We start from the raw sequence: 27270 nt of genomic DNA, 5'->3' as shown, positions 1-27270 counted from the left end.
ACACAAGTTCTCTGTGGGTGCTTGCCATTACCTGGAGGAGGCCAGTGTCCGTGGTGGAGGGCATATCCCAGACCTTAAGGAAGTGAAAGGAATGAGGGGAGCAGCAAAACTCCCTCCCCCTGCAGGCTGTCATGTGAGTGCTCCCTGCAGGACAGAAGAGGTGATGAAAAAGCAAAAGGAAGAAGGGGGAAGAAAGTGAGAGGGAGGAGATTAGAGAGACTGGGAGCACACACAGAAAGTAGCATGGCGGAGGAAGCAGCCACCTGAGATCAAGTGGAACCATAAAGAGAAGAAAAAAGCAAGAACTGAAATAGAGAAGTTGGGCCAGGAATGACTGTCTATGCTGTAGTGGGAAGAACCTTGGGATTGGGGTGGGAGCCTGGATTCTGTCCCTTGCTGCATAATCTCTTGGCAGAGTGGCCTTGGAAAAGTCACTTGTCTCCACTGAGTCTTTTTTTTTTTTTCCCATCCGTGAAGGTGAAAATAGTCAACGCCAACCTCACAAAGCTGTTGGCACGATTAAAGGAGGGTACTATATGGTTGGTGCCTGAGCACCCAATCAATACTCAGGGAAAGTCTTCTGTCCATAGCAGTCCAGGGCAGAGAACTGTGGCAGACAGAAGCAGCGCTACGCTGCCTCGCCTTTCAGCGTGCAGGCCCAGGAATGAGCGAGGCAGTGGGCGGGGAAGACAGGCACGGGGAATCTGGGGACAGATAAAGGAAACTCGTGATGGGGCGAGGCTGGGCTGAAGAGAAACAGATTGGGGTAGAGCTGCAAAGGGAGGGGTCCACTGGAAGCGGGGGGAGGCCGGGAAGAGAGAGGGTGGGAAGACAGTGTGAGATGGGAGGGCAGTGTGAGAAGAAAAGCAGGCTGGGGAAAGAGGGATTGGAATGCAGAAGGAACTTGGGGAAGGAGGAAGTCCTGCAGGCGGGAGGGAAAGAAGAGAGGGAAAATGGGGATGCAGTGGAGGCGGGGGACAGGCCGCGAGAGGGAGAGGATCCCCGGAGCCGACGACGAAGTGGAGCAGCTAAAGTCTGCGTCAGAAGAGGTTGGGGACTGCGAGAGGAGAGGCTGGGGCCTGCAGGGGAGCGCAGCAGCTTTTAGCATCGATCCAAACTCTAAAGACTCGTGGCCTTTGCCTGACCTCGAGGGTCGGGAATAGACGCCTGTCTTTGTGGAGAGCGATACCCCACCGAGAAAATGGGGCTGTTCCGAGCTGGGCCCTGCGCCTGGCCCACGGAGAGGCTTCTCAGGCTCGGGGCTGGCCCCTGAGGGGGCGCGAACGGCAGGCCTGGCGGTTGGGGCCGAGGAGGGAAGGTACCACCGCCCCGAGGCACCGCGCAGCTTGCAGCAGAGGCGCCTGCCCCAAGCCGTCTCTGGGGGGCGCCACCGCCGCTTCCCTCCTCCCCGGCCGCTGGCTCCCAGGAAGGTGGAGGCGGCTGGCGGGGACCGAAAGCCGGGGCCGCGCTGCGGAGGGACCGCACCTCCGGGAGTTCGAGGGGGACCCTGGCGCGGTGGGCCAGCCTTTACTCCTCCGCCATGGGCCGGCCGCGCCCGCCTTCCCCTGGTCAGCGCTTGCGGCCCGCGCCGCGCTCACCGCCCGGCAACCCCGCGCGCGTCCCGCGGGGGCGCTGCGTCTTCCTGCCACACCGGCGCACCGCGGCCCCTCTCCCCCACACCTCCGGCCCGCACCACCCGGCTCTCCTCCCACCCTCCCCACCCCTCCTCTGCCCTCCCTCCTCATTCCTCCCCTCCCGGCGAGGGGCGGGAGGGGGCGTGGCGGGGCCGGGGTTTGTGTGGCTGGGACCCGGCTCCTCGCACTCCGAGTCCGCCCGAGGAGCCGGGCCCCGGCCGCTGTCCAGCCGCTCCGTGTCCCGCGCGTCCTGCGCTGCCGCCACCGCCTCCCGGGGAGACGCAGCCACTTGCCCGCCATGGATACTCCCAGGGTCCTGCTCTCCGCCGTTTTCCTCATCAGTTTTCTGTGGGATTTGCCCGGTTTCCAGCAGGCTTCCATCTCATCCTCCTCGTCGTCCGCCGAGCTGGGCTCCACCAAGGGCATGCGGAGCCGCAAGGAAGGGAAGATGCAGCGGGCGCCGCGCGAGAGTGACGCGGGCCGGGAGGGCCAGGAGCCACAGCGGCGGCCTCAGGACGAGCCCCAGGCTCAGCAGCCCCGGGCGCAGGAGCCGCCAGGCAGGGGTCCGCGCGTGGTGCCCCACGAGTACATGCTGTCAATCTACAGGACTTACTCCATCGCCGAGAAGCTGGGCATCAATGCCAGCTTTTTCCAGTCTTCCAAGTCAGCTAACACGATCACCAGCTTTGTAGACAGGGGACTAGGTAAGTGGCAAACAAGACGCTCGACTCCCTTCCTGCTGGAGCTCCGCAGCCAGGGCGCTCTTCCCGCCGGAGGCTGCATTTGTGAATTCCCTTCCCACTCTGGACACTTCCCTTTTACTTTTCTTAAATTGTTTTTCTCAAGCCCGAGTAAGTTTCTGAATGCAGCTGCAGATTCTATTCGTCTCTAATCCTCCCTTCCTTCCCCCTCTTTTTTTCTCTCTCCCTTCTTTCCTTCTTCCTCTTTTGCAGAAGGCGGCGTGGTTGCCGCTTGTCTGGTGGCTGGTGGGGGAAACGAGGAGGACGGGAGGCAGCAGGCGGATGAACCCGGCTGGAGAGGGGTCGGGATGGGGACTGATGGAATCGGTGTCTTGGGATACTGGGTTCGCAGTTCAAGGCCTGAGCTGCTGGGGCAGATCTAGGGCATGAGAGAGCCTTGGAAAGCCCTGGGCAAAGCTGGCACTAGCGAATCCCACAGTCTGAGGAGCTAGTCCACGAGTGGCGTCGGGCAGCCCCTTGGTCCTGACGCCGCGCGGGTTCTCGGTTGGTCCCCGCGCTGGGTGCGGAGGTGGTCAGCCGGGCTGTAGCCCTGCGCCCTCCGGCTTTTTTGCTCCAGCGTGGCGCTCCTGGCTGCTCCCAGGCCTCAACCCGAGTGGTTTCTGCAGATGCGGAACAGCAGTTGGGCGGGCCGGGACAGGGACGGCTAAGTTCGGAGGTTGTGGGTACTTAATACACAAAGGTACACCAGTATGCCCATCCACCTTTCTCAGCCAGGCGACGTTCCTCTTTCTGCGCTATTCCTGGGGGCTGGTGGGGGTCGGGGAAATCCCTGGTACCCTCTGTGGGGTCGCCTGTATGTGTGGGTGTCTACGGAAACCCTTGCGGCCCCTTCTTGTCACCGGCGTTGATCTGCAGCGTGACCAGTGCCCTCAAGAAAACCTCGCACCACCTCTGGTCCCAGAAATTAGGGAAGGATCCACAGGCATCGGAAACTCAGCTCCTAAAGGAGAGAGACAATAATGTGGAAGGAGACAGGAAAGGAAGGGAGAAAAAGGAAAGGAAGGGGAAAGAGAAGGAAGAAAATGAGGGGATAAATGAGATTTAGGCAGATATCCACTCCTCCATCCTCTCTAGACTTAGCTCCATAACTTTGACCTGCTCCCAGTTAAGTGGGGTTGCCCAGAAACCTTGCAGCGCTGGGGTTCGGGGTTCGGAAGCTGCTTCAGCCACTGCTACCCTCGGTGCTCGCACATCTCCTAAGCTTTTTAGAGCAGGCTAACGGCGCCCGCCCCCCATCCCAGCCCCAGGCTCTTCCCTGGCTCCAGTCCCCGCCTCTCACTCGTAGTCGCGCTCGCACGTCGGGTTAGCCGCTGCAGCCTGAGGTCAGCGAGGTTCATGAGCTGCTGAAAGGTCCAGAGGGCAAATTAACGCCGGGTATTTTATGGTGATTTTAGGACTAGTAAAGTCACCTTTGCAAAGACACGTGGCTTCTTCGTAGTGGTGCAACTGAGTCCCTGGCCTCCGTGTTGCCGGTGCAGCTCACCAACCCTCCCCACGACGCACGCCTTGCTACAGTTGTTTCTGTGCCTCCAAGTCCTCTGTTAATCGTGCACTTTCTGTACTACACTTGCGGAAGGAGGCTAAGGAAGCTCAGAGAAGACTGCTCAAGAGGCCCTTCCTCAAGAGAAGTGCCAGAGGCCTAGGCTGGCCGGCGGTTGGGCGCGGATTTTCTTTGCCTGGGAATAAAGTGGCAAGAATCTCCGCCCCTCCCCCAAGTGGGCACCCTAACTGGTTCGCTGTGCCGTGTGAGTTTGGCACAGGACCAAAAGACCCTGAGGGCTGTTCCGAGGTGTCTCCAGAAGCCTGTGGCATTCAGACAACGGATGGGGAGAAGTCTTGGGGGGCCCCAAATCCGGCGTAGATGAGAAATCACTTTACCCTAGTTTGCCCTGTAGCTTCCCCACCCCCACCCCCGCCACTGCGCTGTGAGCCCCGGATCCTGGAGATAGAGGAGGGATTGCATGTGCACCGAGTCTGGGGAGGCCTCTGTTCCCGAGCCAAGGCTTCCAGACTAGCAGGACCAAGATCCACAAGGCCCGCTACAACCCCGGAATGCCGTCGAGGGCTGGGGATGCGAGCGGTCCACAGCGGGAGGAGACGCTGCATGACCACCCGGACCGCAGCTTCAAAGGCACGGTCTTCTCGGCGTCTCCAGGTTCCCAGAAAATGCGAAGAAAGGCAGTTCGTTGACTGGGAAGGCGGTGCGGCTTGTCGCACGCCGCGCGGGGGTGAAGGAGTGCGGAGCCGCGGGCGGGAGGGGTGCGTAGAGGAGGGGGTGCGTTGCTGGCTGCAGCCCCAGCTTGATAAAGGGAAAGCCTCACTTTCCCTCTCACTGATTTTGATTTGATGTGTCACCGGCGGTGACCTCAGGCTGGACCTTCCGGGGCTTGCTTAGCATCGGGCCCCTGATTGGAGTGTTTCAACTCAGCGATCTAATTGAGGGTTCATGTCATAACACATCAAACGGTGTCTCGTCTCCCGTGATGGAAGGGACCCGCCAGCCGCGCATCCCCGGCTCCTGGCGAGGACTTCCGCCCCTCTCACGTGGGGCTCTTAACCGCGCCAAACCCCCTAAGGTCCCCTCCCCCAAAGCGTGGACAGCCTAGCGAGGAGGAAAGAGCAGCGGCCCGCCTAGAGCTGGGCCAGCAGCGCTAACTTGCCGCCTCGCCTAAGGGATGTTTAAATCGCCGTTGAGTGGGGCTGGCCTGGCTCGGAGGAGCCAGGGGTCCCCCAAGGGGAGGAGCGAAGGAAAGGAAAGGAGCCCCGAAGCCAGTCCAGGAGGCATGGGCAACATGCTCTGTAAAAAGCCTTCCGTACCCCGGAAACCCCAAAGTTACACCTGAAGCCTATGGTTGAGAGTGGGAGAGCAGGCATAAACTCTGCCCAAAGTGAACGAAGGACGCTTTAGGTTTATAAAGAAAGCAAGTTCTGTACTACCCCATCCCTGGCCACTTCTCCCTATCCTCCAGGAGGAGAACTTATTGCAATAACAACAACAACAACAATAACAACAACGACAACAAAAACCTAAAACAGGTCCCTTCTTTCAGTATGCTCTCCAGACACCTAGGAGTAATAGTAATCGCGATTTATTGAAAATTTACTGTGTACCAAGTATTGCACTAAATTTTGTTGCATGAATTATTTCGCTTAGTTATCACAACCACTTCCTAGGAAAACGCTATCACCACCACGTTTTACAGGTGAAGTAAAGAAGACAGAGGAGTTAAGCAAGTTGCTTGAGGTCACACAGTTAGTGAGAGGTGGGGCTCGTATAAGATTCGAGATCCTGCATATTTAACTAGAGCACTGCATAGATAATTTAAGGGGTGAGGTGGTTTCTAATGGATGGTGACAAGAAGCGGAAGTCAAAAAATGGAAAGATTTTCCCCCAGTCTAATAATTTGTCTGCAGTCACTTAAGACCGAGTTAGGAGTGTGAGTGAAACTAGATGTGAGGGTCTGAATTTTGGTGTGCCTTGCTGCCTCCTGTTCTTATTTTAGCAGAGGCACAAACCATGTTATCCCTGATTTTTAAAAATGCTCTTATATTGTGCTTTTAAAATGATGTTGGATCCATAAAGGTGAGAAGGTGTGTGCATATGTGTTTCAGTGCCATCATGGGATGAGAATGGACAAAGTTGGATATGGTGAAATTACAATTTGCTCATGAAATAACTCATTAAAAGGCTACTAGTCCTGGGGCCCTGGACCCCCAGCCCTGGGGCCTGAGAAAGCCAGACAATTAGTTCTATGAATTCAGCAGGGCTGAGAGATAGAGAGGAAGAGCAAGAGAGAGAGAGAGAGAGAGAGAGAGAGAGACTCAGACTTTCAGTTTATGTAGTGAAAAGTGCCACATAATTTCAACAAGGGGATAAAACAACTCTCAAGAATGAGAGAACCAAAATAATTCTAAGACTATTACTGTGAGTTAGGTTTCCAGATTACTTTGAAATAAGAATACCCTTTACTTTTTTCTTGTTGTAATAATACTCTCAAAAAGGAGGCGGTAAGGAACAGATAAAAATCAAAACGAGATGGGAACATCCTTGAAGAACTTGATGCCCTAGAAATAACTGTCAGGACAGTTTGCCACTGATTGTTTGTTGGCTTCTCCGTTCACCTTCTGGGTCGTGATTATCAAAGGGCAGAGCAGGACCATTCTAGGAATAGCCTGGCTGTGGGTAGGGCATTCAGAGAGTTGCGTAGTTCCCTCGCGATTGAAGTTCATCTGGTACCTCATGTTATGCAAAACAGCGGGTTTCTGGGTGGACCTGGGCCGCAGAGTGGTGTAATCAACTCGGCAGTGTTTTTGCCGGTACCCTGTTGTCGTTGGCAAACCGAAAATGAAATATAAGCAGGGAAGTATTTTAATGGGGACGGAGGGAATTCACAACTGTTAATTATTTGGTGACCTTGTATTCGATTTGTTTGAGTCCCTTATAAAAACACTAATGCAGACCAGACGGCCAAATGAGGAAGCTGGGCAGAAGGTTCCAATCTAGGCTTTATTTCCCCGGAAAGAGGGAACAGCCTTGGAAAAGGTTTGCTAAGCGTTCAAGTGTGTGCGTGTGAGGGTGCGCCTGTATGGGCGCGGACACGGAGTTTGCGCCACCGTCCAGGTTCAGGGTCCTCCTCCAGCCAGGTGAACTGGAAGGTCCTGCAAAAAGCCCGGGGGTAAGGGAAAGAAGTCTTAAACTAAAAGTTTGTTTTGCTCTTCTGGTTCGAATAACTAAGGCATATTTAAGGCCACAGACCAAACTCTTAGCCACTGACTTGCTGTTAAACATCAGTTATTGCAGTTCCAATCCTTAAGGCCTTAAGGTCTGCCTTATAGGGAAAAGCAAGAAGTTTCTAAAAAGAGAGCAAGAAAGACCACCTAGTATGTTCTACAGCGAGAGCGCAGGTTGCGCAGGGATTCTTGGCGAGTTTCCTTGGCAAAGTAGGCTAATCTGAGACGGACATAGCGTTTTCCTCAACGCGGGAGGCTCTCGGGCCTCTGGGAGTTTGCGCGGTGGAGTTGCCGGTGGGGGAGGGGATCTAAAAACTTGCTCAAACATCCTTGTGGTTTCTGCGCATTAAAAGAAAAAAGTCACTCAAACCACAGATCACGACAGGCCTTGCGAATCCCTCTTCTCCTCCCTCCCCACCCCCCAATTCAATCAGGACTTGAAAGCTCCTCTTTCCGACCGGAGAGGATGCGTGTCACCTGGACCCGCGGGGAACGCAGGGCACTGCATCGGAGGCCCTAACACCACATGTTTTTCTTAGCTGGAGTCCTTGGGGTTCTTACACACCTCCTCGAACGTGGTGACGTGTTTCTGGGGCGGTAGGGGAGAAGGAAGAAGGGAATGAGATGGAAAGGTGGAGAGGAAGATGGTATGATAGAAACAGGGCAGAACAAGAATTTTTGTTTCCTGCTAGGACTACTGCGTGCACCAAAGGCCCCAGAGCAAATCAACAATAATCCTTGGGCGCTTTTAAGTAAAAGGAAGGGCATTAGTTCGATAACCCCTCGGGTATTGAATAACCCGGGTCAAACGACGCTCTTTGGACCAGGGGACTGAATCGAGCCGAGCCCTCGAGGTGTGGAATGCCGGAATGTGGATTCACCGTGCCATTCCGTTGCTTGACATCCCTCCATCCCCCACCCCAAGCCCTGGCTGTTTATTTTTAAGCTCAAAGTCTGTTAAATAGTATCTCCTGTTTACAGAAATTAAATAGGTCCTCCTTGGACTAATGGGTTCCAGGGTTGCCGTTCTCTGCCTTCTAAGACAGTCCATTAGCATTGCTGGGGACTGAGGGTTGGGTCCACTTGGGGTGAGGGGCTGCAAGAGCTTGGAAGGGGCGGGCGGCGGGCGGCGCTGGACAACGTTCCTAGGGAAGCGCGCGCTGCGGCGCTAGTGGCCTCGGCGCCTGGGGGCGGGGCACGGTTTAGGGACCCGAGAGTGGGCGTGAAAGAGGCGAGGGGCGGGCCTCTAGCCCAGGCCGGTTTAGCCTGGGGAGAGGGGCAGAGGGCGGGAACAGGGGCAGCGCAGGGGATTGGCTTTAGTGGGGTGCGGAGAGCATCCCTGAATAACGTAGGAGTTCAGGGGAATTGGTGCGCCTGCTTTTCAAACCTGACTTCTAGGCAAATTGGTCCAGCTCCCACTCCACTTCCCAGCCCACTGCCGCTCCGAAGCTCAGTGTGGAGGGAAATTAACTAGGCATAGACTAAGGCCCACGAATCTCATTTTGCTAAATTGTTTCGAAAGTCAGACCTATATGAACGCCGCAGACAGAGATTGCGGCTCTCCCTTCCTCCCAGGCTGCACCCGGCCCAGCACTTTAAAGGGCACAGCACAGCGGTTTCTCCTGCGCACTGAGTCCAATATCTTCCCCGCGACTACAAGCCAGTTTGAACCCTCATCCCCACCTGCAACCTCAGAACTGGTCAGGGAGCGGAAGCCGCATAAAATGGACACCCTTCCTTCTACTTTTGATTTCAAAACTTAAGCCAAGCCTCCCGATCATATTCCAGCTCCGATGGCAGCTTGAGGATTCCTCCATTTCCACTCCCCTAGCCTTCCTGGAGGACCTGGTTGCTCCCCTGGGCTCCCGGGTGACTTACCGGTCGACAGTGCAGGGAAGGCCGCCCCTAGCCAATCCCCCAGGTCCGGGCCCCAGGGGAAGGGCAGGCCGCGTGCGCTGCCGCGGTGAGATGGGGAGGGAGGGAGGGCTCACCGCGGGAACAGTACGAGAGCTTCGGTTTGGGTTTCATCTGTAGTGATGCCAAATTAAGATTTGAGCCGCTGTGGTCGGGAGCCCAGAATGGGACCCCGTTGAAAAGAGAAGCACAGTGAAGTGTCCTTGATCTCAGCTTTGCCTCTCTGGCCCTTCAAGAGAGCACGCGGCCATCAGGGTCATTAACTAAGTTCAGGAAAACTACTTTGTAAATGAATCTGTTTCATCCTCTAAAGACAAAAGAAGTTTCCCTAAAGCGCCTTGGAGCTCCTGATGCGGTGATCAGCACTCAAGGGAGAGGGCTCCTCTCCAGTCATCACTGCTTGTCAGAAACAGGCATCCTGGGGTTAGAGCTAAGGCCATTAAAGGCCATGCTGAGGTCCCGAGGTGAGGGGTGCGAAGCTGTTTTCAGTTGAGTGGGATTCGAGGATCCCCTTTCTTTTCTTTCTCTCCACTCTCATTCATTTGCCTCACCTTGAGCCAGAGCTTGCTATACCAATACTGGGATTTCTCCGAGGGATCCAGGCAGGCCACCAGAACCACTTAACTTGTGGAGTCTACAAGGCCCAGGCCCCTCAGGAAGAGAAGAGCCCACATCTGGAGGCCTGAGGGAGAAAGTGGAAAAGCCTCTCCAAGACTCCGTGGAAGACTCGCCTTGGACCCCTCTAGTCTTTGGAAGGAGAAATACAGGGCAAGCTATTGGGGAGGGCTCTGGGGAAGCCAAGAGACATGAGAAAAGCTGGACTGGTGAGTGTACGATGAGAAGGAACACACACTGAGGACAGACCTGCCAATGAAACCTTCCTTCAAAAGTGACAAACACCCAGGCCTGGCCTCATGCTGAAGCCCAAGGGGTCCCCCATTGCAGCCCTCCCAATATGTGTCTGGCCCTTTGTACAGTGAAGATCAGTAACATCTGCCTCTCTATCCCCACCCCAGACTGGCCCTGTGGTCAGATTGTGCCCCCACTAAAGGATACCAAAGCCGGGAAAGAAATGGATCCTCAGGCCTCTCAGGGCTGCACTGCCAGCCTGGCAATCATTTGGGTTAGCACAAGCGCTGTCACTGGCCTTGACCCCTGCAGAAGAGGAAACCTGCAAGAAGGGCCTGATCCTTGATGTGGCTGAGGTGGAGGTTGTCTATTCACCTGGCACTGTGGGAGGGACAGCAGTGGTGATATGGCCTCACAGGACTGAGAAGAATCGGGATGATGAGGTGATGCTGCAGCCTCCATGAGCCTTGACTTTCACTTGACTTAAGATAAGCAGGAACTGGAAGCATCTTCATCTTTCTCATGCTTCCTAGCACATTTCCTCCACTCACTTCTGGAATCTTGTGGAGACACCTGGACCACAAGGATTGAAGTCCAGAGAACTGGATTTCAAAGGAAGTCAACAGGAGGACAGGTGCACCTTCCCCTGGAAGATGTAAGTAGTTACAGAAATATTGGCTGCATTCATTGAATGTTTCTACATACCATGCACATCCCTGAGTACTTTGACTCTGATCTTTACAATGATCCTGCAAGGTAGAGGTGGTTCTCTCATTTTATAGCTGAGGCATATGAAGCTGGGAGAGATTATGTGACCCAGTCTACCCAAGGTCACCCAGCCACTAAGTCACAGATCAGGACTCAAATTTATGTCTCTTAGACTTTAAATTCCTATGCTCGTTCCACATTGTCAGTAATGACTGACATTTGCGTTCAGAAGTCTTTCTCTCACACCTTATCACATTTGCACCCCTCTATAGCCCTGTTAAGTTTCCTCCTAAATTCTTTCACAAGTCCAGTCATCGACATTTCTTCTGCTGAAGGAATGACTGCTGCAGTTCTGCTGAAGTGAGTGACTCTTGTCGGCCAGGCATTGATGCCCTCCCTCCAGGCACGGGGAGCATGGAAGAGTTTCTCAGGGTTTCTACAAGGCACAGAGATCAGGGCTAGGATGTCTAGGGTGGTGGCACAGATACTGGAGCCAGACTGCCGGCTCTACTACTTAGTATCTTGAGCCAGTTACTCAAGCTGTCTCTTTTAGTTTAGAATGATGGCTGTCTCAGAAGTGGTTTTGAGGATTAAATGAGTTACTACAAGTTGAGAATTTAGATCATGCCCAGCACAGATTTAGTGCTACATCAGTGTTTGCTCTTACGATTATTATGCTGGGGGGTCAGACATGAGTACTGGGGTTAAGAAAGAGCACCCTGGAAAGGGTGAGTTGTATGGATTGCTTCCTGAACTCACATCTCAGTAAGAATGCTAGCAATGCATCAGCAGCTTGCAAAGCTCAGATCTCAACAGAGGCCTGACTCAGGATGAGTATCTCCTCGGGCACACAGATTCCCCTTAAAGCCCTTCACACTCCAGGGGGAGGGGTTGGTGGCTCATTTTTATTCACCCAGTACACCTGGCTCTATTTCCAACCTGATGGACTTTGCCCCCTCAGTGCAGTGCTGAAGGTGAGAGACCTAGTTGAGAAAATGACTCCAAGCCCAGTCATGAATTTTGAGCTTGGAGGTCTTCTTTGTAGTAAAGAAAAGAAAAGAAAAAAATCCTGGGGGAACCCAGCCAGCCCACCTTGATTACATTGATGATGAAGGTATGTCCTATTTCCTGGCTGCCTGCCCGAACAGGACCCTGGTAGAGAGGCATGGCTGCAGGACTGGGATCAGGGCACTTGGAATTAGGACCTTCAACACCTGTTCCTTTGCTAGTTTCAAGACAATGGGCAAGATACCTCTTAGAGTTTCAGTTTCTTCATCCATAAGTGAGTATCACAGTAGGCCTGACCTTAGACGTTCCCTGTGAAGATTCAGTGAGAGACCATTAAAGCTCTGAGCACGTGCCTAGCACAAAGGTGGTGCCCTACAAGCGCTCAATGCTGCTGCTGGCTCTAAAATGAGGGGATAAGGGAAAGGTGCCTAGAGTTTCTCTTGCAAAGATGGGTGATTCTCCCTGCCTGGGGGTTGGGGGTGGGAAAGTCCACTATCTTCTCGACTTTCTGAACAGTGGCCTAGTCGCGGGGCCTGTGCCACCGGAGAACATGGCTGGGAGGCGTGGCGGGACGCCTGACCAGTAACTATCCGGGGTCACTGCGTACTCAGAGATGTGAGCCAGTTGCGCGCGGAGGAATCTCGTGGAACCCAAAGTCAGCCGTGCCAAGAATCCTGCAAATCTGGAGAGCTGGAACCGTGGCTGCACAGCCAGGCAAGTGACAAAATCCAACTAGGATTCTCAAAAGTCACCTCAAACTGAGTATATATCTCAGAGATGTCTTGGGAAAATGCAATGCCGGGCCCTTCCCACCTCCAACCAAAGGAAGTTTCTGGTTTTTGGAAACCCTCTACAGGCTAGCTCAAGGAAGTAGCTCCCAGCAGAAGGCACTGGGGCTGGAGTGGGCAGGCTGGAGTGGGCAGGCTGGAGTGGGCAGGCGCACAGAGTCCTGCAGCTGCGTGTCGCTCCCTCATGCCGCCCTCCTGGGGCTGAGGTTCCCGGGCGTCTGGCCTTTGGCATTGAGGGCATCTTCTCCTTTCCGCTCTGGAGTTTGCGACTCCAACTTTCTCCAACCATATACTGTGACCGTGAACAGATGCCCTTTTCCTTTCTAAGCCAGCTTCCTCATTTAAAATGGGTGCAATGATACCTTGCAAATAGGTACCATTTCTTCTCTTGGTTTCTTTTTTTTTTTAATTAAAATTTTATTTTTTACCTTATATTCACCCTAACTGAAAATTTGTACCCTTTGATCAACATCTCCCCTCTTTTAAATTTTTCCTAAATTCTACACCAGAAACATATGTTTGAAGTGCTTTCAGCCTTTTACCAACTTGTTGACCATTATGAAGGAGTATCTTCTAATATGCCACGGTTTGTTCCTTCCTTCTTATTTTTCTCTCTTCCCCTTCCCTTCTCTATGCACCTGCCAGGGAAAGAAGATAAGCCCAAATCCAGCAATTGTAACTGGAAATGTTTGTATGTCTAATATTCAGCAAACACTGTTAGCAGAGGTGTGAATAAGCTGTAACAAACCAGGTTGATGCAAAGTAAAAGGGAAATAAAAGTTTCCACCATGTATTTCTGGTCAATTTCAATTTAAGGGCCCAAAGCATAGGATTCACTTCCAGGATGTGGGAAAGTGCCACAGATTTTGAAGTGATAAGTGCATGTTTTTTTAGTCAAAGTGGTGGGAGAGAGGATCATTTGATGACATCAGTCTTCATTTATACAAGACTTAATGGGAGAGGAGGCTTGTGGAAGGGAGTATGAAGGGCTGGCTTTTTGCCCACAGATGGCTCATGGCAGCTGAGCCAGGCTCTGTGATGCCAGGTCAGCATGCAGCAGGGGAAGTGTCTTCAGGGTAACAGTGCATGGTGTTATATTCACTTCCCAGATTGGATGCCTCCTCTGAGCTATTTCTGTGATGCAGGTTTAGACAGGTGGGGAATGTGGTCTGCAGGGGAGGCGCACAGAGGAGCCACCTTCTTGGATCTTCTGTTTAGGGGTTAGAGGTTCTGGAGACCTGGGGAAAGAACTTGTGGCTGAAAGGATAAAAAAATGGGGGTGGCTTTGGGGGCCAGGAATGGGCTGGGAGAGGTAGAATTGACTTGGTCCTGGTGAGTACTGCCTCAGATGCTGCCCTGGCCCTATGCTTTGCAGCACCTTGTTTGGTGCTCCTCCCTACTTGGTTGTGAATTCAAAGAACCTAGAGGACAACCCCCACGTAGATCAGTGGTTCTTAGAGTAATTCCTTGGATCAGCAGTATCAGAATCATCTGGGAGCTTACTAGAAATGCAAATTCTAGACCCTACCACAAGCCTCTAGAGCTAGAGAGAATTTGCATTTCTAGCAAGTGCTTATGAGATGCTGACGATTCAGATTTAAAGACCACTGCAGATTTAGTGGCTTTAAGAGTCACTATTCCAGGCCAAGCTCCAGATACCTGGGCTGTAAAATTCTTGCCCAAATATCCCTAAGCTCACTTCCAGGGTCTGGACAGACTCTTCATCCATTCAGTTTCCCCGAAGGTAGATCACAACACTGATGTGTGCACCTGTGAAACTGTGCACAGCTTTAAGCTGTGAGCTGGAGTGGCCACATGCACACAGGTGAGGGCCCTTGAAGTAGGTGACAGAGCTGGTGTAGGAAGAGAACAGATAATTAGCTGAAGTCCCATTTGCATTCTTGCACTGAAACCTGGAAAGGGTAGGGGTGGGCTGGTCTTGCTGGAAAGATCATCAGAAATCCTAAGGCTGCAGAATCAGTAAGAGATCTTTCTCTACAGATGCTTGCCTCAGTTTTAACTCAGCTGTGCAAATTAATCATTTATTGGCCCACATATATATATTTTAAAAGAGTAAAAGCAAGAGCAGGCTGATTCTCCCATGTTGCATGAGAGAGAAATAAATCATAATTCTTTACACCTGCCTAATGCACTGCAGCCAGTGGCAAACCATCTCAAGAGTTGTGTAAGCAAAGATGTAAATGATTTCCTAAGGGAGCCTAGATTTTATTCCTAGCAAGCCCTGCAAATAATTTGGACTCTTTTCCCCTTATACACTGGCCACTTCTGGTTACTTTTAGACTCTAGTACCTGGACTACAGTGGAGAGGCAATGGGGCTTAGGGGCTAAATGCTCCAACTCTGAATTAAATAGACATAAGTGTGGCTCTTAGCTTCATCACTTTCTAGCTGTCTGACTTTTGGCAATACCTTAATTTCTCCAATCCTTGGTTTTCTCATCTGTAAAATGAGAATAATACAAGTAATTACCTTTCAGAACTGTTCTGTGCAGGTGGATACAGATTAGAAATATGTTATCCCTAACAACATTTAGCTAGTGCAGCAAGTGCCTTAGATTTGTTGCTCTCATCTCATCCCTAGTTTGGGGAGAGAGGCAGGAAGCCAAGCCTAAGGCAGTAGGTCCAGAGATCTGGGTGGTGGCTGAGCATTGTCAGACACAGGTTTCTTTGAAGGAGAAGAAAGTGTGCTGAATTCCCCCTGATTTTAATGTGACCCTGGTCGGTTTGAAGGTCTTGGCTTCCATAAATCAACTGCCTGCAGCAGCTTTTCCCTTTTCACCTCTCTAACCCTTCCCACACCCCATCTCAGGTTGGGGCATGTGTGTAAGAGTGAACCAGCCAATGGTACGGTCAGCCCCGAGTACAAACTGGGTGTGGCTGAGGCTCCAGAGCCAGCGCCCCCGGGCTACATATGGACTGGTACAGAGGCTTGGATGCTGGGCCCAGTGACACTTTTACTATTGAAATCGACCCAAACTTTACTAGCTTCTGGGGAAGGCTGGGGGCTTTGGGGATTTTTGTATTTGCTAGGTTGTAAATATTTTATGGGAAGGCAGCCCAGGAAAATCTGGTTAGCTTTCCGCCTTGCACATTGAAGTGGAGTTGGCTTCGTGCACAAATGTGTCAAAAAAGAAGTCCAGTTTTGCCTTGGTTCTGAAGAATTTGCCTTGGATTTTAAAAGCCTGTTATACTCCCCTACCTCACCTGTCCTAAATTTCTTTTTCTCACTTATGACCAAACCTTTTATCTTCCGGAATAGTTGCAAAGCCAGAGAATTTTAGATTGGAAGTGGGAGAAGAGATGGGAAAGTCTCTCTCTCTCTCTCTCTCTCTCTCTCTCTCTCTCTCTCTGTGTGTGTGTGTGTGTGTGTCTAATTGTCCCTGGCTGAGATTTTCTGCCTTCCAGGTATATATTTTTCTCATTGACTGCAGGATGTTCTCAATGGACAGACACAAGGTGTGTTTGTTCACTTCTCACCCCCTGTCCCCAATACTTCTGAAACGTCATTGCTCTTTTGTTTGTTGTTTAATGATTGGTGAATACATAAATAAATCCCTCACCAGCTCTTCATTCTGCCTGCACTGTTGGACCCACCCAAACCGCCTGATGGGCAGCAGTGTTACCCCAGACTAGTGAGTCTAAACTAGAACTGCACCTTTAAATCATCTTGGAGTTAACAACAACAACAAAAAAGCAAACAATAAACAAAACCCCATGCCCAGTCCTGTCCTTAGACATTGACTCAATAGGCTGAATCAAGCCCTGGCCCTGGAAGTTTTTCAGTTCTCCAGGACATTTTAGTGAGCCAGATTAAGACTCACTGCAGTAGAAGTTTCCCACTTAACCAAGGGGCGTGTGCTCCAGGTCAGGCACCGCCCTAGGCACTGAGGGGAGCAAGGCGGACTATGACATCGGCCTAGCTCCTGTGGGCTGGTGGAGGCGGGCAGAGTGTTTCTGGGAAAGGCAGACTACTAACGAGATAAAAATAAACAAGGTAATTGTAGATAATCCTAAGTACCGGGAAGATAATCAAGCCAGTCCTGTGATAGGGACCTGGAGAGGCTACTTTAGATCAGGGTGGTCAGGGATGGCTACTTGGAGGAGGTGACATTTGAGACGTGAACGAGCACCAGCCAGCCCAGCCTGGAGGAGGTCTGGGGGAAGCACGGCCCAGGCTCGAGACCACAAAGGACACATTAGTGGTTACGAAGCCTTCTGGGGGGAAAACACGGTAGGCCGCCGCCGCCTCGCCAGCAGCCACCGACTTCCGCCCTGAGAGTCCGGAGCTGACCCGGAGGAGGGGGCCTGCCCTGGCGCACCCCCTTCCCCGCGCCATGCACCAGCCAGATGGGAAGCCGGGGTGGTCAGGCCCCGGGCCGGGCAAGCTGGACTCCCCGGCCGACCTGCCCCCACTCCCCGCCCTTTTCCTCCCGGGGCGACCGAAGAGCACCGGGCTGATCTCCCCCTTAAGTGAAACTGACTGTAATTATTTTTTATCTCGCAGACGATCTCTCGCACACTCCTCTCCGGAGACAGAAGTATTTGTTTGATGTGTCCATGCTCTCAGACAAAGAAGAGCTGGTGGGCGCGGAGCTGCGGCTGTTTCGCCAGGCGCCCTCAGCGCCTTGGGGGCCACTAGCCGGGCCGCTCCACGTGCAGCTCTTTCCGTGCCTTTCGCCCCTCCTGCTGGACGCGCGGACCCTGGACCCGCAGGGGGCGCCGCCGGCCGGCTGGGAAGTCTTCGACGTGTGGCAGGGGCTGCGCCACCAGCCCTGGAAGCAGCTGTGCTTGGAGCTGCGGGCCGCATGGGGCGAGCCGGACGCCAGGGAGGCCGAGACTCACGCGCGGGGACCCCAGCAACCGCCGCCCCCGGACCTGCGGAGTCTGGGCTTCGGCCGGAGGGTGCGGCCCCCTCAGGAGCGGGCCCTGCTCGTGGTGTTCACCAGATCCCAGCGCAAGAACCTGTTCGCAGAGATGCGCGAGCAGCTGGGGTCGGCGGAGGCTGCGGGCCCGGGCGTGGGCACCGAGGGGTCCTGGCCGCCGCCGTCGGGCGCCCCGGACGCCGGGCCTTGGCTGCCCTCGCCCGGCCGCCGGCGGCGGCGCACGGCCTTCGCCAGCCGCCATGGCAAGCGTCACGGCAAGAAGTCCAGGCTACGCTGCAGCAAGAAGCCCTTGCACGTGAACTTCAAAGAGCTGGGCTGGGACGACTGGATTATCGCGCCCCTGGAGTACGAGGCCTATCACTGCGAGGGTGTATGCGACTTCCCGCTGCGCTCGCACCTGGAGCCCACCAACCACGCCATCATCCAGACGCTGATGAACTCCATGGATCCCGGCTCTACTCCGCCCAGCTGCTGCGTGCCTACCAAATTGACTCCCATCAGCATCCTGTACATCGACGCGGGCAATAATGTGGTCTACAAGCAGTACGAGGACATGGTGGTGGAGTCGTGCGGCTGCAGGTAGCGGTGCCTTTCCCACTGCCTTGGCCCGGAACCAAGGCGGGCCAAGGTCCGTCTTGCAGGAGAGGCCTGGCTGCAGAGAGGAGGAGGAGGAAGCTGGCGCTGGGGGAGGCTGAGGGTGAGGGAACAGCCTGGACGTGAGAGCCGGTGGGAGAGAGGGAGCGCAGCTTTCCCAGTACCTTCTACCTGCCAGCCCAGAGGGAGATATGGATTTTGACACCTTGCCTGGCCACCCTGGAAAAACAAGCCAAGGAGGATTTCTTTTGTTCTGTGTGTGTGTGTTTTATTTTTTCTCTCTCTCTATTACTGTGGCTTTGGATTTCCTTGTGTGTCTTACAGGTTTTGATAGAAGGGGAGGGGAGAAGAGATGCATACCCGTTTCTCAACTGCTCCATGGATTGAAAAAGTAACAGTTTAAAAAGGGAAACAATGTGGGAGGAAGAATCACCGTTGACCGCATCTTGGTTTGGTTGTTTTTTACTGGTGTAAAGAAGGTGGGGTCTCTGGCCATCTCATAGCCCATGTCTTGTGCCCTCCCACACAGAAAGTGTTAGGGAAACTGGCAAAAGGAATAGTTAAATCAGGAATGGTACTGCCTATAGAAGAGCTTTGAGAGAGGTGGGCCCACGAGTGCCCCTCTCACCCGTTTGTGTACTCTGGGAGTTTACCAGCTTTGCCCTGGCCTCTTCCAGTACCAGGAACTGGCAACCTTCACCTCACTCCTGAGGGCCCAGGTCTCTGCCTTCATTGTTGCTTTTTCTGGTAGGGGCAAGGGGAACTGGTATGGATGGAATGACAAGAATTAGTCCAAATGGAACCCCCTGAAGGATAATGAGAAACCACAAGGCCTGCCTCTGACTGGGGCTGACACTGAGGTGCATTAGCCCAGGCTAGAGGTAGCCCACCCAAACGCCCTTTCTGATTCTAATTGATTTCTTTCAACAGAATTTGCCAAAATTCAGACATGCTCTTCTAAGGGGAAGGTGATTTCCCAGTTAAAAAAAAAAATGGGCAGGAGTGGGGAACAAAACAAGATAAGAGCTACAAAGGAGGAAATAGGAACCAAGAAGTAGAAGGAGTCCCATCAGGAGGGAAGATGGTGGGCCTCAGGGAGGATGGGGATCAAGGGACAGGCCAGGAGCCAGGAATGGTGAAGGGAGGGATGAAAGGGGACACAAGTCCCTGTCTCTGAAGTTTCTTTAAAATCTAAGTTCCCTCCCCTCTCTTTGACATTCCAGAAAGATTACCAGCCAGCAATAGCCCAGGGCTCCCCCAAAAGAATTGTTTCAGATTGTAATTATCAGTTAGGCAATGTTTTTAAAACTTAGTAATGAGAAACTGTGAAAAGAGCCAAGTGTTACATTGAGCTTGGGGTGGGAGATGGGGAACAGGCAGTAAGGAAGGAGACAGGGGTGGAATTTGTCTTCTGGGAGGAAGCTGGAGAGAGTACAGTGAAATTGAAATACCCATTCCCAGATAGTCAAAAACATGAACTTTCCCCCAGCCTGCACCAGTATTGTTTTCAAACATTGCCCATGAGTAGGCCCTTTGAAGAGTTAGCTTCTTCCTCATCTTTGACTATAAAGTTGTTTAATCAATGCAATTTGTACCAGCCCATAAAAAAAGTTTTAGTTTTTCCTAAGTGATTTTGCTGTCTTCCAATCTAAACCTGTTGCTTGTTTGGTTCAGAGAACTACAAACTGTCAAAGAAAGCGTGGGGATGATAAGAAATACTAATATAAAAATGCTAAGTGAAAAAAAGACTTGGCCAGGAGAAATAATTTAAAATGCACATTTGCTTTGGATGCACTGTTGTTCTGTTAAGGCTGTATATATTTGTTTATTTAAGGTGACTGAAAGTGCAAAGAGGAAATGGACAGCATGCAATTCATCCTAATGTACAAAACGTTATATGCACTCAAATGTTATAATTTCTAATATTTTTAAAGTTTATATTCGAGTTGTACAAAGTTAAGCATTAATCGGATATTTCATTTTTTCATAATGTTATCATTTTCTTAAATATTATTACAAAATTTTAAGTCTGTCTAATGGAGAGTTTTTTTAAAACTGTCTACCTCATATAATACAAGTATTTACAACACTAAAGTTACCAGCGGTCAATTAATAATCAAAACATTTTTTACAGTACACCTTTCCTGGATGATACACAATCGAATGCTATATTATTAAATGCATTTTTCTCCTTAACTCAGCCTGGTTTATATGGATCGATTTAGAAAAATCATTTTCTTGAGGAATTATTGTCAGAGGTAGTTTGTTCCAGTTTGGGACTGAATGTCTGAAAACAATCTGATGATTTAAAAAATCTATCATTTAGTGCATTACACTTTTTCTTCATAACTCTTCAATAGCTCCTTTTTCATGACATTTTTATTCACTAGAATAAAGCCAAATCCTTGTCAGCTATTAGACCAGAATCCAAATAGAAATTGGATTATTTCTTAGTTTCTTTAATGTTGAAAAAACAAAGCAGTAATGTTGAGGTAAGAAAGTGGTTACCTAAGTCAACCAAGATGTCAGTGTAATTACTCTTTACATTTGTGGCACACTGGAGCCAGAAGACACAAATGTTTTTCTGTGATTGCTGTGAATTGGGGAACCCACGTGTGAGTGTGAGCACTCACTCTATCACTCATGATGTTATTCTACATGTGTCATCTCATTTAAAACCCTCAGAGGTAGATATTATTATAATCCCCATTTTACAGATGAGGAAACCAAGGTGCAGCGAATTTAAGTAACCTGCCTGTGGTCATCCAGCCAGGGAATTGTAATTAGGTTTTAAAATTAGTTCATTTAGACTCTAGAGCCTGAGGAGTTAACCACTGTACAATTCTGTCCCCAGATCATCTACCTGCTCATCTACCCAAATATCCACGTGGGGAATGTGCAGTTAGCTACAATCCTTAGGGCTGGTCAGCTGGTGGTGGAGGAGATGGTACTGGGGCCAGCAGCATTGCCTGAAGTTTTGGAGTGTGTGAATTCTAACTGCTGGCATAAGGGCAGCTGAAAAATGGGTATGGGATGCAAAACTCCTTGAATTCTTAGGTTTGGGCTTGGCCCAGTAAACTTACAGTTTAAGCCATTACTGGGCTTTGACTCTCTACACTTTGCTGGGACTGCCTGGGTGTGATTTTTATGAGTTTTGGTTATCAGCACAATAGTCAATTTACGAATAGGTCATGTTTTAAAAGACTGGTTGCAAGTAGATCCTTAGAACTAAGAAACATTTTCCCGTGGACACAGTGATCGTTTGAGTTTCCAGGTCATTTTGCAGAAACTTTTTTTTTTTTTTTTTTTTTGAGATAGAATCTTGCTCTGTCGCCCAGACTGGAGTGCAGTGGCGCGATCTCGGCTCACTGCAAGCTCCGCCTCCTGGGTTCACGCCATTCTCTTGCCTCAGCCTCCTGAGTAGGTGGGACTACAGGCTCTCACCACCACGCCCGGTTAATTTTTTGTATTTTTTAGTAGAGGCAGGGTTTCACTGTGTTAGTCAGGATGGTCTCCATCTCCTGACCTCGTGATCCGCCCCCGTCGGCCTCCCAAAGTGCTGGCATTACAGGCGTGAGCCACCGCGCCTGGCTAGTTTTTGCAGAAACTTTATTTACCCAAATGGAAATTTTTAACGAAGCAATTTTGACTTCTGGGTTTTGAGAGGACGTAATCACCTGGGAAAGTGGAAAGAAGACTCTTTTCTGAGTGGAAGCTGCTTTTGAAATAGTTGAGAATTCTTGGCATTTTTGCACCACTCTTTTTATACCTGCCACCCAGTTTGCCCATGCTCACGAATGCCCTGAGGACTACAGCCTTGTACCTTAATATGTTCTCAATCCAGAGATTTCCCTTTTCTGCACAAATATTTTCACCTCCAAAGTTATTTTTCTTTCTTTCCTCTATTAGTTTATTCCCTAACTCAGGTGTTAGGAAAAACACAATCTGATTGAATTACATGAAGATGTAAATATCTCCTAGCCTTTAACCTTAGAGAGATTTGCATTTTAAGAAGAAAATCTTGGTTAACTCAGATATTTTTGGGAATGATGTGAAAAACTCCAGAACATAGAGGAGAAGTTTCAACACTCAAGCTACACACAATTTTGAGAGTTAAATGTGAACGAGGCATTAGTGATAAAAGAATGAATAGAGACACTTGTCAATGTGAGTTTTTAGTGTCCCTTAGGAGAGATTCTGTGCAACAGAGAGGCTATATGTGGCCAGTTTGTTTTATCATTAATATCTAACATACTGAAGCAAATAATTTAATGACTTAGTTTTTAAAATTTTCTCTAAAGCTCTTAAGTTTAATGTATCCAGGCCCCATTGTGATATGTTTTTGCCCTTATTTTGTTCATTGCTATATTCCTAATACCCAGAATAATGCCTAACACATAGCAGACACCCATAAATATTCTGAATGAATACATTACAAATCCTAGTCTACTTATAAATCTAGTAATTTTAACAGTCACTTTCAAGGGAGCCTTTGATTGATGTCTTCAACTCACATTGAACGGACCAACCTCCCTTAATTAACCAACCAATTCTGGTTTCAACCTAGTTAATAAACTTCCTTTAACTATTGTACATTGCTTTTATGAGCTTAATATATTCCATTTTCTTTTTAAAGCCCTTCAAATTTCTCTAACAAGAAAAACCTTCCAGTATACTTAAACCATTCCAAGTAAAGCTAATACATTAAACTTCTAAAGATGGTGATTCATAAGTTCTATTAAGCATCCCAATATAGTTTATACCTTTTGACTCAACATCAGGAACCTACAATTAATTACTCAACTACCCATTTAAATTGATGTTAGAGGGTAACCTGTTAGGTATCTTAATAAAGTACATTTTTAAAGCTTGCAAACATTTTATTTATTTATTGTTTTTGGAGGTGGAGTCTCATTTTGTTGCCCAGGCTGGATTGCAGTGGTGCGATCTCAGCTCACTTCAAACTCTGCCTCCCGGGTTCAAGCAGTTCTCCCTCCTCAGCCTCCTAAGTAGCTGGGATTACAGGTGCTCGCCACCACACCCATCTAATTTTTATATTTATGATAGGGCTAATTTTTGTATTTTTAGTAGAGAGGGGATTTTGCCATGTTGGCCAGGCTGGTCTTGAACTCCTGACCTTAGGTGATCTGCCCACCTCAGCCTCCCAAAGTGCTGGATTTACAGGCATGCCCAGCCACAAATATTTTAAATACCAAATATATACAGATTGTCCCAATTATTACAAAGACTATTTTTGAACTTAACACAAAAGCATTAATAATTTAAATTTGATTTACTTAATATCTGTACTTCATTCTAAAATATCTTTGGGTTAAAAACACTAACCCATTACAGAAAAATCATGCCATCACAACCAAGATAGGGTGACTATTTCAGCAGACTGGCTGCAAATTTACCAGAGGTGTTGGTCAAGAAATGAGATGGACCTTCCCTGGACACTAACCAACATGTTAAGTCCTCTTTAAGAGTCACAGAAACAAAAGGAATTCCTATCTTTTAAGAGTTGGCCTCTCCTAGGTTCAAGATAGGCCATTTAATTAATTTTTCCCCCGATTTGGGTAAATTGAATTCCACACTCCCCATTAAGATTGTAGGTAAATTGCTTCACTAATTAATTAGATTTCATTATTATTTATCTCTCTTAGGACATTGCTTTGCTTTTATCTTTGGCTTTAAAAGTACTTTATTGACACTGTATTGAATTATTCTGCCCTTACATATTTGTTCATAACCTCTTTTGACTTTATCATCAAACTCTGATCATCTGAATTTTGTGTGTTTCTTTTCCTATATGCTTCTGTCTGGAAGAGCTACAACTCTTACAGATGTTAAAATGACATCTAATGGAAACCATACATCTCTTATTCCTCATCTAGTTCTCTGGTCACAATACTAATGTTGTGTTAGTGAAAAACTGGTCCCTATGCTTGAAGAGTTCACCGGAATATTATTACTACTATAATTTTGTTAGGTAATTTTTGCAACAACTCTATTTGTTATTACTTTGCTTTACAGATGAAAAAATTGGGAGTTAGAGAGGTTCAATCACTTGCCTGGGAGGAGCTAGAACTTAATCTGGTAGAATCTAGGGTGTATTCTCATCTGCTGTCATTCAGCTGTTATTTAGTGAGTTACCACAGTCTGGCAGGCACTGTTTGAGGTTTTGGGAAACTTTACATATAGAACTAGAGAGAAAGGAAATTCAAAATTGAACCTGAACTTCTAAGACTTTCCAGACTCATACAGGAAAACTGTTCCTTTGACATAAGTTCTGCTTTTATGACTTACTCTTCTGCTTTCTAACTTACAAATTCTGTCAAAGCTTAATTCGCCCTTGTCCCCTATAACTATTGAGGAAGGAGGATAATAGGATTAGGGATTGAGGGATGAGGAGAAGGGTAACATTTATAGCCATGGGTTCTCTATACCATTCTGATGTTCAAAACAGGTACAATGCTGACCCTTCTAAGAAGTTCAGACTTATTAGGAATATAACATGTTTGTTAAGACAAAATTTAATAAATACTTATTTTACTTATTATATATTGGTGTCATCTGTGAATAGGTATACCAGATGTGTCTGAGAATGATCACATGAGTGAAAATTAGAACTTCTTCATTCAACTTTCTTTTTGAAAATTTACATTTCCAAGTGATTATTTTTTAACCTCTGAAAAATAGTGGGAGATCTTAATCATGATAATTATTTAGTAACAGGAATGTGAAACTAGTTCATATTATCGTTTCCCCTGAAAACAGATAAAAACCAATAAGACGTGTCAAGGGAATTTTAAAACAAGCATAACAGGAGTATTTACTCTTAAACTAGGTCAATGACTAAAGGGAACATATCCATGATGCTGAGATTCAGCCATCCACAGCTTCATGTTTGGTCACCCCTTGTTGGAAAAGGGCACATCTCATGTGTCTCTACATCTCTTTTCTATTCAGAAGACTTTGTGATTTACTTGAGAAAACCAAGTGACTTAAAAAGCGATTTGATTCCTACTTTGTTAACGTTCTTTTGAAAGTTCCAGGAAAATGACGGGCTCTAATTTGTTGGAAGAAAAGGGTACTTGGACTCCAAAATATCATCACTCCTTTCCTTTAAAACTAGTCTAGTAATCTACATGGGGAATATTTACCTGTCTTTGTCAAGACAGTCTTAAAAGTCTCAGAGGTTCGGTCTCAGTTTTGGAACTTCCTGTGTTTCCAGTTTTATCCCTAAAATATCTGACAAGCTGAGAAAACTACAGAAATAATTAGCCTCTGAGTTGTGTGATTATTTTTGCCCTTACTAGTGGCTAATGTTTATCAGACACCAACAGCATTCAAATAATGGTAGAAGATTTAGAGTTGTTCAAATCCCTTGGTTAGAGGGCTCTGTTCATGCTTTATTCACATAAGAAAGCACTTTTCATTTTTCTGACTTTACAATTGCTATCTAGAACAAACAACAACATTATTCTTATAAGTATGTTTGGTTTAGGCTTAAACAAAACTGTATTTATTCATTCCATGCTTTGTCTTTTACTAAAGCCTGACTCCTGAAGTTTGTTGGGAATGAGTTGTTAGTGACCATTAACCCCTCCCATTGCACTGAACAAATGATTTTTCCTAAAACGATTTCCTAGATAGTAGTTTTATTAAAAAACAATTTTCTGTTTTTTAAAAGTTTACTTGTGTTAATTGGAAAGTGGCTTCTTAGCCGGCACATAGATAGCTGCTGTTCTCTAGTCGGCAGTGAGAGTACCTTGGGCTAAACAATGGGCCAGCGTTGTGATTAGAGACCGCTTTGAGGCATTCTCTGAACAGCCACTGTATCTTAGAATTCCTCCAGATTATCCTACATGTCTGAATTTGGGTTGTCTATTGGTAGGTCTGCAGCTGTAGGCAGATCTGTCTTCTGTGTATCTTTTCCCCTACACCTAAAATAGTCTGCATTATTTGTTATTTAACACATTGGTCTTTTTCTACAGATGGAGAAGATGGAAATTTGTATGAATGTTATCAGTTGAGTTTCTTTCATGGACCACACTTTGAGTGCCCTATAACTTCATATGTTATTTTGCTTCAGAAAGGTAGATCATAGGTCAAAGCATTTCTTCCAAAAAGTACACTCAACAAGGCATTCAGAAGTCAGCTCAAGTTCTGGATATGGCAGGGGTGGGTGGAGAGGAGAGGAGGGGCTTTCGGTATCACAGCACCAAATTAAATGGCTTCTTTTTTGATTCTGTGTGGCTTGGGCATGGAATGTAGCTATAGACATAATGTAGAACTAAATACACACCATACATAAACCTCTCTCAGAATTTTTTCCAAGCTTAATAAATGACCTAGTACAGTTTGTCCTGGCCCTCTGTATCTGGGTCTTGCACACCTGTGGATTCAACTAACTCTGGATGAAAAATATTTGAGGAAAAAAAAGTGTCTGTACTCAACATGTATGGACTTTTTGCTTGTCATTATTCCCTAAACAATACAGTGTAACAACTATTTACATGCCATTTACATTGTAATCTAGAGATGATTTAAAGTATACAGGAAGATATGCGTAGGTTATATGCAAATACAATGCCATTTAATATCAGGGACTTGAGCATGGAGGATTTTGGCATCTGAAGGAGGTCCTGGAACCAATCCCCCATGTATACTGAGAAAAAAATCCATGTAGAAAGTGCTCTGGTGATTGCTTGAGTCTGGGAGGCAGAGTTTGCAGTGAGCCAAGATTGCACCACTCCATTCCAGGGTGACAGAGTGAGACCCTGCCTCAAACAAACAAACAAAACAAAACAAAAAGAAAAGAAAAAAAGTGCTCTGTAATTATTATTACCATCATTATTATTATATTATTTTTGATAGATTTTTTTAAAGCTACATCATTTTTGACTGGTGATAGGAATGGTAGTTGAAATGAGCCTCTAATAAAGGACATAATTTATTAAATAGTTGTGAATATTTTTTGTGCATCCACCATTTGGCAGGTGTTGTGCTTAGCACTAAGGATATAGACTTAAATAGAAACATCTCTGTAAAAGAGAAGATTTGCTAAAATCATTGTCCAATGTGGTAAATAGCATTAGATATTCAAATAATATGCTAAAGAAGAGGAAGCAGATCTCCTCTGTACAAAAGTGACATTTCCTTGAGTCCTTAGTGAGCCATTCACCCTCACTGTTAATTTCTCACACTGGTAAGATAGTTTGCCAAGCTTAGTGTGCAACATGTCATCACAAAATTAGTTTTTTCTCTACCTGTAATGAACTATGTATGCCTTTGGAGAATCAGAATATTGGCATATATCTTATTAACACTAATGAGCAAACTCACCTGGACTCTATATTTTAGAAAACTATGTTA

General features: G+C 48.2%; 1 protein-coding gene across 1 annotated transcript; it reads left to right on the top strand.

Annotated features, from left to right (window-relative positions):
- Positions 1-1824: 1824 nt before the first annotated feature.
- GDF6 (growth differentiation factor 6) lies at positions 1825-20085 on the top strand. Its single transcript, XM_003902992.2, has 2 exons — positions 1825-2338; positions 16917-20085. Exons 1-2 carry the CDS (start codon positions 1933-1935, stop codon positions 17876-17878), a joined length of 1368 nt encoding a protein of 455 aa, XP_003903041.1. The 5' UTR covers positions 1825-1932; the 3' UTR covers positions 17879-20085.
- Positions 20086-27270: the final 7185 nt, after the last annotated feature.

Source organism: Papio anubis, chromosome 8 (assembly GCF_008728515.1).
Source record: "Papio anubis isolate 15944 chromosome 8, Panubis1.0, whole genome shotgun sequence".
NCBI classification, from domain to species: domain Eukaryota; kingdom Metazoa; phylum Chordata; class Mammalia; order Primates; family Cercopithecidae; genus Papio; species Papio anubis.
Note: the sequence above shows the minus strand (reverse complement) of the source record. Positions and strands in the feature narration are given on the sequence as shown.